The sequence below is a fragment of the Portunus trituberculatus genome, chromosome 49 (genome assembly GCF_017591435.1).
Source record: "Portunus trituberculatus isolate SZX2019 chromosome 49, ASM1759143v1, whole genome shotgun sequence".
NCBI classification, from domain to species: Eukaryota; Metazoa; Arthropoda; class Malacostraca; order Decapoda; family Portunidae; genus Portunus; species Portunus trituberculatus.
The window spans coordinates 10,765,360-10,783,086 of record NC_059303.1 but is presented as its reverse complement, the minus strand read 5'-3'; the positions used below and the strand labels follow the sequence as shown (position 1 = coordinate 10,783,086).

Genomic DNA, 17,727 nt, shown 5'->3' with positions numbered 1-17,727 from the left:
AAGAAGCTCCAGACGTTAAAAAGATGGAGCTCGAGCCCATATTTTGGGTTCCTAGGAAGAATTTAGTTAAAATGGGAAAGTAATGAACCTTTCCAATCCTCTCTACCAGCTAGCACATGCCGTCCATTCACCCTCGGCGCCGACCAGAGCGCTGCGGTCGCTGGAGCTCAATAGCACAGACCCGGTAAGTAAGACAGGTGACAGTACTGGAGGTGGGAATGCTAACACCTGCTTTTACTAACACCGATTATAAAACAAATGGGATTATTGTTCGAATTAGCATTTAAGGCTTTCTATATAAAGATGTTATTTATTATATTTGACAATGTTAATTAAAATGTAAGGAATTAAGTAAATTTACTGTTATGATCGTAGTAGTACATTGATCAGGTATGCGTTACTCATGCATCTTCATGTTATTGGCGATTATGTGACTACGAAATAAGACAAAATTCATCTAAGAGGAAGATAATTATGAAAACAGATTTCCCTGTTTTCTGTCCCTGGACATATTTTACAAGATCATTTGGAAATATATTTTTGAGTTAACTATCATGCAATTACCTTGTACTTAATAACTGAAAATTTAATTTTGAAGATAATCCGTTCATAAAGACACAATTGCGACAGATCTAGCAGAGTGAGTGAGAGAGAGAGAGAGAGAGAGAGAGAGAGAGAGAGAGAGAGAGAGAGAGAGAGAGAGAGAGAGAGAGAGAGAGAGTCACAACAAGAACGAGGGTCCGTGAACACAGAGAGAGTGAGCTTTCCAGTTGATTTGATGGCTCTCCCGGAAAAGTCTCTGGGAAGTTTTAATGAATGTGTAAATTGGATTGATAACGAGTTAGGAAAAGTAATTAAACTTGTAGAATATATTTCCTTCGGTCTTAACACGAGTGTCCGCCGCTGAAGCTCCCTTGCTTGCACAGTGAGAGAGAGAGAGAGAGAGAGAGAGAGAGAGAGAGAGAGAGAGAGAGAGAGAGAGAGAGAGAGAGAGAGATGGTGGGGGATGGAGGGGAGGAAGAGTAGGAAACAGAGAGGGAATGGAAAGAGGGACAGAGTGGGAGGGAGAAAGGAAGGGGAAGGGTCCACATGGAAAGGAGGGAGTGATCAAAGCTCCCCTTCTCTTTATTGTAATTTCATATTTGCCACTGCCTCTGTTTCTTTGTTTACATTAAACATTAATGATAAATATCCTACTGCATTAATATTTATCAATTCTGTTAGTTTTACTTTTTGTGTAGGTTTTTCTTTCGTAGACTGTGACAATGTCTTGGTTTTGCTTTAACATTAAGAGTAGTAAAGGTAAAATGGTTCAGACATAAACGCAGTACTACTTCCGTGATGAAAAGTGAATAAAGAGAAGTTTCTTCGGTAAAGGAGATGTGTCATAAAGGGGAGAGACATACTGACAGAAAAGTTAGTGTGAAAGGTGAAGAAATTAATTAAGCAACTACTTTAAGGATCATACTATGAATAATACTCTGGAGGCTCACAGAAAGGGGATTGTAAAAGAGAATTATTATAAACTATAGAAAATGACATTCCTTCAAGAAATAGTGGTAATAATTACTATGCTAATCAAATCAAAAAGGAAATAACGGCATTAATGAAGATGATGATGACGATGGTATTAATAGTAGTGATAGTAAAATTCATAATGGTAATGATAGTAATGATGATGATACTAATGACGGCACTATGAAATATAACTTATGAAATGCACACAAGCAAATTATGAAAAGGGCAACATCTATTAGCCGGAATTCCCCGTTTATTCAGGGATATACAAACGTCATTAGCCGGCACGGAAGGTAATGGTCGTCAGAGTTACTAAAATGGCCACAGTTAGACTTTCGCCCCCAGACTCAGTTACTCTCACTTTAACGGTAAGGAAAGTTACTGCCAGTTTGAGGGAGTTACATCTGTTCTTGATTCTTGTCTCAAAAGTCTTGCCGGTAAAAGTATAATATTTTCTCCTTTTATTTTTCTTTTTTACGTGTCTGTGTTGAGGTATAAATTCTGAGGCCTCGTTAGGCTCCTGCTCGTTTATCGCGTCGGGGACCCCGTTAACCATTTGCTTCATGAATAAACTTCTTTTTTGTATCATTATGAACGAGAAAAGTTACCTCTGCAAGTTTTGTTCGGGACTTCCAAAAATGTCTTAGGAATTAGGAACGAGGATAATTTTTACACATTAAGACGTGTGTGTGTTGCGAGTCTGGGGGCGAGGAGCAGCCGTTTATCAAGTAAAATAGTTTCCTCACCATGATGAAGCAAACCACGCGCGCTGGAGAGAGAGACAAATTGGAAATCATAACAGAAGTTGTCGTTTGAACTTGTGCTAAGTGAGAGATGAGTTGGTGGTTCGATCGTGCAATGATGCTGAAATGCGCTGAAAAATGAAGGGTAACGTAACTTGTTGATCAGCGTAATGTACTTGAATGAAAGTTTGCTGCTCAGTGTTTGTGAAACTTGTTTTTTTTTATGACTTGTGGTTTGAATTGTGCATTCCGCTTCCATTTCCACCTTCACTCTTATTCCTCCAGGTGTCCAGGTCCGCCACACTGATTCTAGGCACGTACAATTATCTTGTCCAGGATATTAAGTCCACGTGCTATTAATACACTTAACACAAACTTTTCGTACATTTTCTGCCTGTTTTTGTTATATATCAAGAAAGTAAGCTGTATATAAGCTGTTCTCATTAATTAAGTAAATGCAGTATTTTGAATACATTATAATAATACTTGTAATTAGTCTGGACTTTTCAAAAGCACAAGAAAAAAAATAGAAAACGTGATGTGAAACATATCACAAAGATGGAATTTCTATGGATCTGTATATTCAGTAAAAAAAAATAAAGAATCATGAGCTTGGGAACAGTTTATGTTTCACCATTCCTTAATTTCTTCTCTGTTCTACTAAAACTTAGGACGACTCTTTGCCCCTGAAATTTACAACGCCTGCCAGACCTGGAAACATAAGAACACACACTCTCAGGTTTCCATGTCCTAGTGTTTCTCAAGGCAAGTTTAGTGAAGAGCCGTCAACAGCGCCTCCCCGTGGGCCCTTGGGTTTGGAATATTCAAGGACTTGGAGGAGGAAGAGAAAGGGGGAAGGAGGTGGAGCAAGAGAAAGAAGACAAGTAAAGGGGAATTGTGGGTCTTAATTCTACTCCCGCATTCAGTCCCTCCAGGCGTAGATGTGAAGATAGTGACACCCACGGTGCTCATATGCAAACGTGAACTATGCGGAGAGCTATATTCCTGTGTGTATTGCCAAAGAAATGTGTATCTATTTGCAAGCCTTACTTTTAAAACTTTATGGACGAGGAAGGAGCACGAGAGAGTTGAGAGAGATGGGGGGGACAGTACTAGTGACGAAAGGTAAAGAAAGTAGAAGGAAGAGGTGAAGGAATATAGAGAAAGTGCAGGTAGAGAGGGTAACAAGAATGAAAAGGAAAGAGGTATAGAAAAGGATAAGGGAAAGTAAGGACTGGGTCGGGATGCAGGAGAGAGAGGAGGGTGAGGCAGGTAGTGCACAGAGGCAGGCCACCACCACCAGCAGCCCCGCGGACAAATGTTTGGGAGGACGAGAAGAAGGGTAATGATAATGCTCCGGCCACAAAGAGACGCACGCCGCCCGCCACCACCCCGTGGAATTCGTATTTATGTAGGAAGTTTCAATCTAAGAACACCTGATGCCCTCCTCATTATGCGCAAGTTACCGACGCAGATATTATCGTGGCTTCCTTATCCGTCTCCCCCAGTCCCACACCCCGTCCTCTTCCCCTTACCTCTCCTCCCTCCCTACCTACCTCCAGCTACCTGTCCTCTTGCCTGTCGTCACCTCTTCCCCACCTTCCCCTGTCAATAACTTTTCTGTCCTTGCATTCTCACTTTGTCTCGTCCTCCAGCACCGCCACAACACATGCAATATGTAGGAATGCAATAGTTTTTCACCTCGTTCGATTACAAAGAGAAAAGAATATATATTTTGATGATAGCCGATTTACCTTCTATTATTATCGACGCTCCAAAAACAAAGTTGACACATCTTTTATAGTTTAGGAGACACTTTTTACATTATATATTTTCTTAAGCCAAACAAAAGAATTCAGATCAATAAAGGAATAACACAACTGCAAAGGAGGCAATGGAAGAGGAAGTACGAAAGAAAAAAAAAGAAAAGTTTCATTAATGAGAAAAGAAAAGGAAAGTGGATGATAGTAGAGGAAAGGAAAGGAAGAAAAACAAGGAGAGATAGGACAGGAAAGAAGAGAGGAGGATAGGAAAGAAAAAGTCAGAGGCAGTTGTGGGGAGAGAGAGCATAAGCGGAAGGGGAAGGCGACTAGAAGAAAAAATAAAATGGCATGAAAAGTTCAGATTAAAAAATATATATGTAAAGGAAAGAAGAGGAGAACGAGGAAGAGGTGAAGGAGGTTAGGAAGATTGGGGAGGAGGAGGAATGGGGAGTCAGCTGTAGTAGCGGGATTCCTCACTTGGGGGCGCTACCCTTTCGCCACCACCTGAAGGAGTTCGCACATATTTTGTTCCAAGACCTGAGGAGTAGGCGGAAAAAATAAGATGTCCATAGATCTTAGTGATGCGCGGAGGGGGAAAGGGGAAGAGGAATTGAATGAGTGAGAAAGAAGAGAGGAGAGGCTGAGAATACAGGCATGGAGAGAGAGAGAGAGAGAGAGAGAGAGAGAGAGAGAGAGAGAGAGAGAGAGAGAGAGAGAGAGAGAGAGAGAGAGAGAGAGTCAGTAAGAGAATGAGAGAGGGGGATCTTCACATTGGCTCTCACCCTTTAATGTGCGTCATGTAAGACAAATTTACTGAAGGAACAAGGACAATATAGCATAGGAAAGTCTGTGTGTCATTGGAAGAAAGGAAACATGGCACACTATGAAGAATTTACTCATTATAAAACAGGAATAGAATGCCCTACTTTTTGAAGTCATTTTACATGGCTCGCTGCATGAAGGATTACTGAATGTGATAAGTAAGCGAAACTAAATGACCCGGAAGAAAAAATATGACCTGTCTTGCCTTAATGGGATGTCAGTTAATCATCTTTCAGTGGCGGAGGAAGAGAATAGATCCCTGATAGAAAAAAGTTACACACACACACACACACACACACACACACACACACACACACATATATATATATATATATATATATATATATATATATATATATATATATATATATATATATATATATATATATATATATACTTTAATTTTTTTTTTTTTAGAAATGGGGAAAACAGAGAATGCAGCAGCTTAGATAACGTTTTATTTTAGGGAATTTATTTACCATTTTTTCCTTTTTTTGTATTTTTTGGTACTGTTTTTTGTTCTAGTTGCTTTTCCAGGTTTGTGGTGACGGAGAGGAAATTAGTGGCAGCAAAAGACTGGCTTGTACTTTGACCATAAAGTGTTACGAAACCCAAAGCAATAATGTCGCCAGTACTTCTTTTTCCCCTTCGTCAGCGCACCTGCAAAGCTCGAAATAGTGGGAGAGAGCAAAGCCGAAGTATTTAAATGTTCACTGCTGCATCCGTAATACCCGGGGTGAATATTTAATACCGAGAAATATTCGGGTCGTGCTCCGGCCATAACGTTAGATACGAGAGAGGAACGGCCCACACATTCCGCTGGAAACATGAGGTAAAGCGAATATATTTTCTCCTATCTCCTCCTGTAGGGATGACCATTCATCTCCCGACTTTGGCAACAACTTCACTTCTTTGTCCCGCCCTCCCTCGCTCCCAGGGATATTTATTTGATGTATTTTCTCCCATACGTATTCGCCAGATATTCGCGGATTCGGAAATTTCCATCTCTTCCCATTTCCCCCACGGCTCCGCGCGCCGCTTGTGTGTATATATCTGGGTTTCTATCATTTCCTCCCCCAGAGCGTGTGTCGCCAAGTTTAAATGCCGGCCTTAGTTATGAGTGTATATTTCAAGCAAGAGGGCATATGGAATACCCTCATATTTTATACGCGGGAATTACACAGGTCATATAGGGATTTGGGGCGGCAGCGATACGCAATACGCACTGGAGGCGACCATACTTTCATCCCCCAACAAAAGGTAAAATACGTTGGACAACAATCCCAGTATTAATTTCGGAAGACCATAATAATCATACAAATTGTGTGGAGGCGAGGGGCTTAATGCAATCCCTAACCAATGTGGGATTACCTCCATGATTGAGAATCGGTAGAAATTTACATGTGAGGGCGCCTGTTGTGAGGGAGGAGGAGAAAAAGCCCCACACGCTTGAGATGTGGAACTATGAGGAAAAGATGCGAACAGAGCCGTGAAGTATTTTTCTCCCTATCTTTCTTTCCTTCCAGTAGCCGCGTCTCTTTCACTTTACCACTGTCCCTGAGTGCTCGAGTCCCGCCCTCCCCCTTTCGTGCTGAGCCAGACACATCTCCTTCCTCCTCTTCTGAATCCCCCTCCCGAAGCGTCAGGAAACACGTATTTTCCCCCGGACGGCCTCGGGAGTGGCAAGCAGCCCATCTTACGGTCGTCATCTTGATCAGCCGGGGAAGTGTGATCGACCAAACGGGGTTACGGTGAATCGCTATCCCGAGGTGGGTAAAGTTCAGACCAAGTTATCTCGTAAGTCGAAGTCTGATGTCCCCCCGATTAAGTAGTGCTCCAACTTTGAGAACGATCCACTTCAAGGGGGAGAACTAATCGTTTTGTGATTTCCGTCCATAATGTATAGAAGTTGAGATGTAAGGCTTAACACCACTGGGAATGGGCGTCGAGAGGGAGCAAGAGAGGCAAGGGAAGGAGGTGGAGAAGAAAGTCACTGGAAAAACAGTTGATATTTTTTTTTTTTTTTTTTGCTGCACTTGCTGTTCATGTTTGTCTTGTTCGATTCTTCAATGGATGGTGAGTCTCTCTCTCTCTCTCTCTCTCTCTCTCTCTCTCTCTCTCTCTCTCTCTCTCTCTCTCTCTCTCTCTCTCTCTCTCTCTCTCTCTCTCTCTCTCTCTCTCTCTCTCTCTCTCTCTCTCTCTCTCTCTCTCTCTCTCTCTCTCTCTCTCTCTCTCTCTCTCTCTCTCTCTCTCTCTCTCTCTCTCTCTCTCTGTGTGTGTGTGTGTGTGTGTGTGTGTGTGTGTGTGTGTGTGTGTGTGTGTTTAGACGAAGCTGAGTGGAGAACTATTTGATTCCTCTGACGGAGTTTTCTTTGTTATGGTTCTGTGTGTGTGTGTGTGTGTGTGTGTGTGTGTGTGTGTGTGTGTGTGTGTGTGTGTGTGTGTGTGTGTGTGTGTGTGTGTGTGTGTGTGTGTGTGTGGACATGTACTATCTCTCCTTACCCTGTCTAGTCTACCGTCTCCCACTCAACTTTGGCATATACACCTTAAGGAATTAGAACAAAACATTTAATAAATTCAGGTGCACATTGCTAAACTCATGGAGATTTTTACACTGAGGGACATCACAATTTCCTGCATTAGCTTTACATCATCTTATACATGTAGTTCTCACATTGCTATATTTTACACGTAGTTTCGAATCCTATTTTAACCACAGCCAACTAGCGGGCATCCGGAGAGCAAGTCTTTGTGTCGTATGGCAAAAAAAGTAGCCTCAAATTACCGTACTTATCATTATTTGAGGACAAGTTATGGTTGAGTCTGATGCGTATGCAGGGACATTACAAGACCCACGCCACTTTAACTGCCGCTCCGTCCCTCCTTCCCTCACTACTCCCTCCCTCCTACCCTCCCTCCGATTTATTTTTCTCTCGTTCTCCCTGCCTCCATCCCTCCACGCCTCTCTCTCTCTCTCTCTCTCTCTCTCTCTCTCTCTCTCTCTCTCTCTCTCTCTCTCTCTCTCTCTCTCTCTCTCTCTCTCTCTCTCTCTCTCTCTCTCTCTCTCTCTCTCTCTCTCTCTCTCTCTCTCTCTCTCTCTCTCTCTCTCTCTCTCTCTCTCTCTCGTGTCTGTAGATGTATGGAGAAATGCTAATATATTGAATCGCTTTTGGATATATGCATTTTAATTAAGCTTAATGGTATTGGTACCCGCAACTATTCTCTCTCTCTCTCTCTCTCTCTCTCTCTCTCTCTCTCTCTCTCTCTCTCTCTCTCTCTCTCTCTCTCTCTCTCTCTCTCTCTCTCTCTCTCTCTCTCTCTCTCTCTCTCTCTCTCTCTCTCTCTCTCTCTCTCTCTCTCTCTCTCTCTCTCTCTCGCTCTCATTTCCCAGTAGTCTTAGCGATATTCTCTTTTTAGCCTCACGAATTACTGCAGTGCCTCGGTTTCTACCACTAAAGATTTAGTCTCCTGAGGCACCACGTCGCTCCTATCACAGTGGTACCCTTAAGGCGTCTATATGCGACTCTCCCAGTAAGTCGCGCTCAATGTATCCAAAAACTGAATCATTGCTGTCTTGCTGTGTAAATTCCTCGGGGCCATTCCAATCAATAACTTCTGGTGCTCCTCCTCCTCCTACTTCTCCTCCTCTTACTACTCGTTCTCTTTCTTCTCCTCTTCCTTCTTCCTCTTGTACTCCTCTTCTTCCTCCTCCTCCTCCTCCTCGTCCATCTTCTTCTTCTTCCTACTGTTTCTTTACCAGTATTTTTTTTTTCGTTCTTTTTTTACTTTTCTTACTTGTTTTCTTGTTCTTGTTATTGATAATGGTGCTGCTACTGCTGTTCTTCTTTTCATTTTATTTTCTTCTTTCTCCTCTTCTCCTTTTACTGAAATATTATCTTTATTGTTATTCAATACTCTTCATTCTATTTCTCTATCTTCTCTCTTCGTCCTCATCGTTCTCTTCCGCCATCTCTCCTTTTTCCCTCCTCCTCCTCCTCCTCCTCCTCTTTCTCCTCCTCTTCCTCCTTCATCTTCTCTCCTCCTCTTCCTTCTCCTGCTTCTGGATCCAAACTCACCCACCTTGCAGGGAGCAGAACATACATATCCTCAGCGTTGCTCCTCCAATTCTTATCTGAGAGAGAGAGAGAGAGAGAGAGAGAGAGAGAGAGAGAGAGAGAGAGAGAGAGAGAGAGAGAGAGAGAGAGAGAGAGAGAGAGAGAGAGAGAGAGAGATGGACGGTGAGAGGAACCCAAAAAAATAGAGCGAGTGAACACAGAGGGAACGAAGGGAGAGAGGAGAGGGGGATAAGGCGAGGCATGATTGGTGAGCTGGCTGGGAAGGGGATGAGGGTGAGGGAAGAGGTGCAGGGTGAGAAGGGCTTGATAGAGAGAGAGAGAGAGAGAGAGAGAGAGAGAGAGAGAGAGAGAGAGAGAGAGAGAGAGAGAGAGAGAGAGAGAGAGAGAGAGAGAGAGAGAGAGAGAGAGAGAGAGTCATCAAATTCACTTAATTCAAAATATCCATTTAATCAACATACCATAAACTGTTTTATTGCAAAGTCACTGCAACAAAAGAGTAGGAAAAAGTATCATAACGAGGTAGGGAGCAAGGAGTAAAGAAGCAACAGAAGAGGATAACGATGGATAAGGAGGAAGATTAGGAGGGAAAGTAAATGGAGTAAGAGGAAGAGGAGGAGAGAAAGGAGGAGACGAGACGAGCAGGGCTAGGTGAGGAGTGGAGTTTTGTAGAGCCAGAGCGACGAGGGGTGAACTCCAAGGAAAAGGAAAGAGGGGAGAGAAAGAGGGGGAAAAAGTGTTTGTTCAGTGCCAGTCTCTTTCTGTTCCAAGGGGGGCCATCCCTCAATACCATAAGTTAACAGCAGCTGCCACCATGGGCCATCCTTTCTAAACTTGGTTCTCGTACGTCTGCAATGTTTTGGAAAGGGAGTTGGTGACACTTGTATCCTGGAAATTGTGTTCAAGACGCCGTCGACATTGTGCTGCGCCTTCTTTAGTGTCTTCTGGGGATCTTAGAGTTGGAATTTAGGGCTCGTGTCTGCCGCTTGTTGGAGGGGAAGTGCTTGCAGTCGCCACTTTACGAGAGGAAGTGGTGTGCCTCTTTTTGTCCGATTTTAATCTGTAGGGTGTTTGTGTCATTAGTTTTACACAGCGTTGTTTACTTTAACATTAAACTTTCTGGACTAAAAACTAACTCTTGGAAAGACTTTCAACTTCAGGGACTCACAATGCACTGATGTGTATTCTAGTGTATCGTACAAAGCCATGAAGCAGAGCTAGAAGCAAAAGTGTCGTATAAGGTAGTCACATCCCGTAGATAAGTATGTGTCTGTGTGTGCGACTACATCCTGGCGTGTGGGCAGCTATGTTGTAGGACGCTAGGAGCTCTTGCTGTCGTAACTCACCCGAGGAACGAATGGATATTTGTTGGTGAATTTTGAGAACGGCTCCAGCACGCGGCTCGGACTCTTTGGAAAACATGACTGTTGTGTATAGTTTGTGAGCTCCGCGCCCTTGTTTGTTCATGACCCCAGGACTGTGAGGGATTCCGAGGCCCGCCGGGTGTTGTATGAAGCATTCCAGGATACTGTATGGCGCTCGGGGGCCCTGTGAAGCCTGTTGGGGGAACTTTAAAGCTTTTTAGGGAATAGTAAACCTTGTTGAAATAGTGTAGGTTTGTTTTCTAGGATTACTTATCGCGCCTGCTTGTGCATAACAAAGTGGGAAATAAATAAGCAGTCTAAAGAGAAGATAACTGCCTCCCTCTTGTACTGTGTCTAATGTTGAAGGCTATGTATGGAAAGGGAAGTCTTTTAAGGTAAATTGGGACATCATAAAGGAGTACATTACGTGCCATTACCAAGGAAAGTTCCACTGACTCAGTAGTGACCGCACTGAGTCAGAAGACTGGCCTAGTACTCCTCCACACTCCCTTCTGGCCGCCACACGCGCACGCTGATGTAGTGTAGGTAGTTACTTTGGCGTGTATTATATAACACCAGAAAATAACGGAAAGGAAAGTGCTTTTTGTATATATTCAGTAATACAGTCGCCATAACTTCACACACACACACACACACACACACACACACACACACACACACACACACACACACACACACACACACACACACACACACACACACACACACACACACACACACACACACACACACACACACACACACACACACACACACACACACACACACACACACACACACACACACACGAGGAATGAGTTTCTGAGCACACCGTGACGGGCCAGGCGCTGCGGGGAGGCACACGCCACCTCCCACACACATAAACCAGGAGGACACACCCATAATTCCTGAAATACACAGACCAGTACAACACCAACACGATACACAAACATACACCAATACAGCGACTCATTTATACACTCCCGCACCACGCAGGCCGCCCTCTGTAACAAACGGACAGCACACACACACACACACACACACACACACACACACACACACACACACACACACACACAAACTTACAACTTAAAGAATAGCTACTGTTATGAATTGCAGAAGAATTTTGTCGGTAATATTATCACTATTGTTATTATTATTATTTTTATTATTATTATTATTATTATTATTATTATTATTATTATTATTATTATTATTTTTATCATTATTATTATTATCATCATTATTATTATTATCATCATCATCGTGAATAGCGCCATCGTCACCATTGCCAATCTCCTTTTTTAGTGTTATTCTTAGCGCGCACGTTTCTAATCACCTCCGCCATCTCCAGTAACAAGACAAAAGCTTCAGTGTCCCTGTTATTCCATGTGACGCTTATGTTCTGCATCAAATTACGCACTGGAGTACCACGCTCACTCTTACTTAATAGCAAACAAGCAAATGTTTCTCGTACGCGCCTCTGGAAGCGAGCGACAATGTAGCCAAATCGACCAGCACCCAAGCCAACCTCTTTCCCTCCCTCTCTCCCTCGGTCCCCACGCTTCCCCTCCCGCCATCCCTCTGGCACCCCTGTCCCCTGTAAACAGTATTGCCAGAATGGTCACCAACCGTACAACCTGTTTCACCAACCTGCCTCCTCCCTCCACTCTCGCTCACGGTTATTTATTTGTATTTTCTTTACTCCTGCTCGTTCTTTGTTACTGTTGGAATATACGCAAACAACCGCACCGCCGCCGAAAAAATAATAACAGCATTAGTATTTCCTCCCTTCAATAGATATTTGCCTTGCGTATCTATAAGTTTTTCCTTATGGCAACACCTAGCCTCTCTTGTCCACCTCCCCGATCTCCCTCCCACCTTCCTTCCGCACCTCCCTGCCTGCCTTCCTCCCTTCCTCTGTTCCTTCCTCCTCCTCCTCCTCCTCCTCCTCCTCCTCTTCCTTCTTTTCCCTTTCCCCTTTTCCCCTACCTCTTACCCTCACTCCCTCTAATGGTCATTTATGTATCTGGAAGTATTATGTGTGCGTTTGTTCACGTCCTGTTCCTCCCTTCCCTTAACGCCGGGCCTTTGTTTGTGTGTGTGTGTGTGTGTGTGTGTGTGTGTGTGTGTGTGTGTGTGTGTGTGTGTGTGTGTGTGTGTGTGTGTGTGTTTTGTGCTGCCATTGAAAGAGGTCGTGCGGTTTGCTTTTGTTTGTAGACATGAATTTAGAATCCCAGGAGTGTGTGTTGGTGTGACTGTGCTCGTATCAGTTAGCTCTGTGTGTGTGTGTGTGTGTGTGTGTGTGTGTGTGTGTGTGTGTGTGTGTGTGTGTGTTTTACGTTCTGTGACTGCGTGTAAACGAATGTCTATCGATGTTATTTGAAGTTTCCAACGTTTATATATGTACACTGCTGTTGTTTTCCTTTCTCCCTTTCTGTGTACCATTATTTTGCATTTCACTTTTTTCCTGTCTTCTCAGCAATTGTTTCCTTGAATTGATATACTTCACGTGCAGTTTCTTATCCTTAGCGATATTTGCTAGTGTGAGGGGCAGACACGGTGATGCGTTGTTTGATTTGTATAGTAATTCCATATAGGTCTCAAATGCTGTCGCTCAAATTTTCAGATAATTTTCTTGAAATAAAAAAATAAAAAAAATAACACAAAACTGATATAATTAAACACTAACTTTGCTGACATGACTACTCTTTTTTATGAATCATGAATTATTCTTCTCATTACTTTGTTACCTTTTTATTCTTGTTTTCTAAATTTAACAGAAGGACGCATAGTAATTTTTTCCTTCCTTTTTTTCCATTCATTCATGCATTCATTCATACATGTATTCATTCATTCGTTCATTGAGATTCCGGCGGCGTAGTGCGTGACGCCCAGGAAGGCGGTGACCGTAGTGACGAACAATCACACATAAATTAGTGGCCAGAACAAAGATCGCATCTAAACAGCCTGTAATTACGCACCTGTATACAGGGACGTAGCGGCAGGTGATGTATTAGTTGCATTGTTCCTCTCCCATCCTTCCGCTCTCACTCTCTCTCTCTCTCTCTCTCTCTCTCTCTCTCTCTCTCTCTCTCTCTCTCTCTCTCTCTCTCTCTCTCTCTCTCTCTCTCTCTCTCATTAAGATATTCTATCCCACTTTAACTCCTGTATCCTAACCATTTTTACTTAATCAGATCTCTCCATCTTGTATCCCTTGTTCTCGCTTCCTTCTCAGCCTCCTTTCGTCCCTCTCCCCTTCTATATTCAGTCCTTTCCTTCTCATCTTATCTCACACTAGAATATCCTGTTTATGCAATCTTGTCTTGCCTTCCCCACCTTGGCTCCACCCACACTCAACCCTCCTCACCCAAATGATCTACATGGAGGCTATTTGCTATGCTGCTCTACCATAGGAGATAACAATTGATAAGGCTGCACCTTTAAGGCCTCCACCAGTAATACGTGACGTCAGTGGTGGGCTTGGAATCCACTATGAAGCTCTCGATGAATATAGAGAAGGTTTGCGGACTGAAAAGCAGTGAAGTTTCGCACGTTTGAATTTAACCTGACCGTCGGATAATTTCCGCAGAAGATGACTGTGCGTTTGTGATGATTTATATGGGAGCTAATGGTCTTTACTCGACTCTCGTCCGTTCCCCTTAATTAATTAAAGCGCATTAGGTGTAATTTCAGTTAGTAGCTCGCTATCGTGACTTACGAGCTGCTTATTTTCCATCTGGGTCGTTATTAACTTTTTTTTATGCAACACTGAAAACTGTGTTCTTGAAAAATTTGTGTCTCCAGGGAGGAGAGGGAGGGAGGGAGCCAGACGAGATGTGTGTGCTTTCCTCCTCATATCTGACTGCATAATTTTTACGTGTGAATTATGTGGAGTTAAGCTTTGTTGATCTTTTCCCGAACGTGTTTCTGGCATGGCTGGGTAAGCGATGGTAGGAACGTGCCATTGAGGTCACCTGGCACAAACAAAGGTTGAAAGAAATGCTTCGCTTCTTCTGTGGAAATGAGGAAAAAGAGTTATAATCAAAATAATCTACAAGTAAAAGTGATAGTTAAATAGATAGAATCAAAAGTCACGGAACTACAATGTAAATAAAGAATAAAGAAATCATAGAAAGATTGACTGTATATAAAAAAAACAATATATAAAATCCAGCTTATAGTAAACAAAGGATTTGACAAGAAACGGATGAACAGAGGATGCAGGGAACAATATATAGCTCACAATGAGATTTAATAAGAGTGACTAGCATTTACAGAGGTAGCAGGGACGAACAGGCAGCAGACAGGAACAATAGGTGGAGCAACAATGTAAAATAGGCACGTCCCTCGCTGCCCGTGTGACTCATAGGGAAATAAATCAATAATTGCGACATTAAGCTGACGCACCAAACTAATATTAACTAATCATAAACAACATTGTACGTTAATTAGACATTCAAGTCATGCAACCTACTCAGGCGTCATTTTTCGAGCGATGAAGATAATGACCGTATTAATAACGTATAAGCAGGGTTATTATGCAGCTCATAGGATATATTTTCACTAGAAGAATAAACAGGACCAGAAATTATAAAGTACTACTATAATTCTACTCCGTGGTAGAACGCATTTAGAAGAGTAAGTGTGTGCGTGTGTGTGTGTGTGTGTGTGTGTGTGTGTGTGTGTGTGTGTGTGTGTGTGTGTGTGTGTGTGTTTGTGTGTGTGTGTGTGTGTGTGTGTGTGTGTGTGTGTGTGTGTGTGTGTGTGTGTGTGTGTGTGTGTGTGTGTGTGTGTGTGTGTGTGTGTGTGTGTGTGTGTGTGTGTGTGTGTGTGTGTGTGTGTGTGTGTGTGTGTGTGTTTTATTCAGTAAGTCTGGAGTTGATTCTAAAACTTATTTGCAATGTCTAGTTTATGTAAGATTTTAGTTTATGACCTGCGTAAAAATTTACAGCACGTTCGTAAATCATAAATCCTTTGTGTTGACTTGTAATATATCACAAATTATTATTGACTAAAGTTTCTAGTGATAGACAGCAAGGGCCTTGCGACACACACACACACCACCCACACACACACACACACACAAAAAAAAAAAAAAAAAAAAAAAACTAATATTAAAATAAAAAAAAAGAAAACAAAAGATATACTGATATCAAACACGAACTGAACTGACTCCTATAATTATAGAAGCTGTTTTTCTGTTATTAAATAAAATGTTATCAGTAAAGTAGGGCATGACGTAAGAAGGCCGCTAAGACACTTCTAAGGCGAACCACGATATCGCAAAAAGTATCCCACAGAAACAGTTACTTGGCAATAATACACAAAGCGGAGTAAAGTGATGCAAAACACGGAAAGGGAATAAAGTAGTGGATCGATATGACGTAACGTGATAACAGATGAGGTGAAGCGCTTCACTAATGCGGCGCAACATCCATGATAACGCACGGCAGGTCCCTGATAACGCATTACACGCCACTGACAACGCATAACACGACACTCATAACCTATAAAAAACCACTGATAGGTCGCATGACGGTCTTGATTAGCATACATTTGCATACACCGAATTACACACACATGGCGCAGCTCGTTACCTATACACACACTTAGGAAAAAAAAATCAAAATAAACACGTGAACAAAATTATCACATTAAAAAGAATACCCCAGTTTAGGAACGTGAGCGAGAGAAGGAGATAAAACAAAACTTTGAGAGGCAGGAACCTAAACACTAGAGGAGAGGTTATCAAGGGTATCAGTTCCCACCTGGATCGAGCACCTGACTAGAACACGGCCTCAGGGTCTAGGGAGCCATCAGTAACAATAAGTATGACGCGGAACCGATTTATGGCCGGAAAACCTCATCCTCATGGCTCCTTAATTCTCAGGCGTTCGTGATCAGGTGTCCACAAGTCCTCATTACCATCGCTCGGAGGGAAGACGGGAGGTAAGGTAAATCCACAATCGCTTATGTTAGCCAAACTGTTATTTGAAGTTAAGAGCGACTAGGCAGGTGTGGTACGGAAAGGGGAGATGGAAGAAGTGAGGGAAGGAGAGCGAAGGCGAGCAGGAGAGAATTAGAGAGGGGAGAAGAGGGATGGGAAGAGGGTAAGAAGGAAGGGAACAGAGGGGGTACTCGTGAGATATAGTGTGTGTATATAGATAGGTAAAGGTGTTGTGTCAGTTAATATTTGCCTCCTTTTATTTGTTTAGTTTACTCAATATGCTGTTTTTCTCTTTTTTTGTTCTTTTTTTTCCTTTTCTCCATTTCAATCTGTTTTCTTTTATAGTTATGTTTACTTATCTGTCATTTTCTCACTTCCAGTTTTACCACTCACTCCTCTCTCAATCTCTCCAGCTCCGTATTTCATTCATCCCTCTATACCTTCTTTCATCCCCTCCTCCTCTGCCTCTCTCTTTCCTTCCCTCCTCCCATTTCTCTCTCCCTCCATTCCTCCCTCTTTCTCCACTCTCCCCCTCCTCTCCCACTCCCTCCCACGAGAGGCCTGAGCCATTAATTTAACTTTTCCTCGTAATTTTGCATTTTGGTGACGCCTTTCAGCTTTCGACGATAATTTTTCGTTTTCGGGTACATTTAGCTGTAGTTTTTGTTTGTTTACGCCGTTTAGTGTCGCTATATGTTCCACTCAGGATTTAGATGCGGGGAAAAAATGTATATATATAAAGTAATTCGAATACGTAGTGAAGTAGCGGAGGTCTTCTCTTACCTGGGACTTGGTGGTTGACGGGGCTTCGGATCCGGATATGATGGTGGATACGGAAGGGGAAGGATCATTATGGTGTGTGGGGGTGTTGGGGGAGGGAGGTGGGTGTGGTGGGGCGGTGGAGGAAGACGTGTAAGTGAGATTGCGTTTTCTTCTCCGACTGCTTTATTTTCCTTTCTTCTTTGGCTCACTTCCCGTTTTCCTTGTGTTTCTTTCTCTCCTTCCCTCCTGCAATCAAAGAATCGAGTCACTTATGGACAACTTCCTCTTTTCATTATATTCCAACTTACTCGGTTATCCATACTTCTTCCTGTCACGCCACTCAGCTCTTTGTCGCGCAATCTCTCAATCTAAATAGCTTCATCCTTAACTATTAATTACATACACCCACCCTCCCTCCCTCCCTCTCAGTCTTCCTCCCCCGCACTCTCTTGTCTCCGCCCTTCCCCTCTTGAAGCAGGTGTTGGGCAGATGTTTTGTTCAGTGTCCCGCCACCCTCAGGGCCTCAGTAGGTGCTGATGGCGTGTCTGTGTTTCACCTCAAGCACCGTAACTTTGGCAGCGGAGTCCATGTCAGTCAGTGATGTTGTGCAGGTGGGACTGTGGTAAATGTGAACCGACTAATGTTTGTCAAGGTTAGGTGTGTGTGTGTGTGTGTGTGTGTGTGTGTGTGTGTGTGTGTGTGTGTGTGTGTGGTTAGTTATGGGTCATTGAG

The 17,727-nt window shown here is 42.9% G+C and overlaps 1 protein-coding gene across 15 annotated transcripts in view; it reads left to right on the top strand.

The window, feature by feature from the left end:
* LOC123499346 (homeotic protein ultrabithorax-like) overlaps positions 1-17,727 on the top strand; it is an 817,282-nt gene that overhangs the window by 231,892 nt on the left and 567,663 nt on the right. For 11 of the 15 annotated variants that reach the window (XR_006672955.1, XM_045247227.1, XM_045247229.1 and 8 more), the window contains one exon: positions 110-184. The exons of the other annotated variants lie outside the window; for them this stretch is intronic. Coding sequence is in view for 10 of the 11 variants with exons in the window: in XM_045247227.1 (XP_045103162.1) it covers positions 110-184 (75 nt within the window). In the remaining variant the exon portion in view is untranslated. The remainder of the gene's footprint in view (positions 1-109; positions 185-17,727) is intronic. 15 annotated transcript variants of the gene reach the window in all.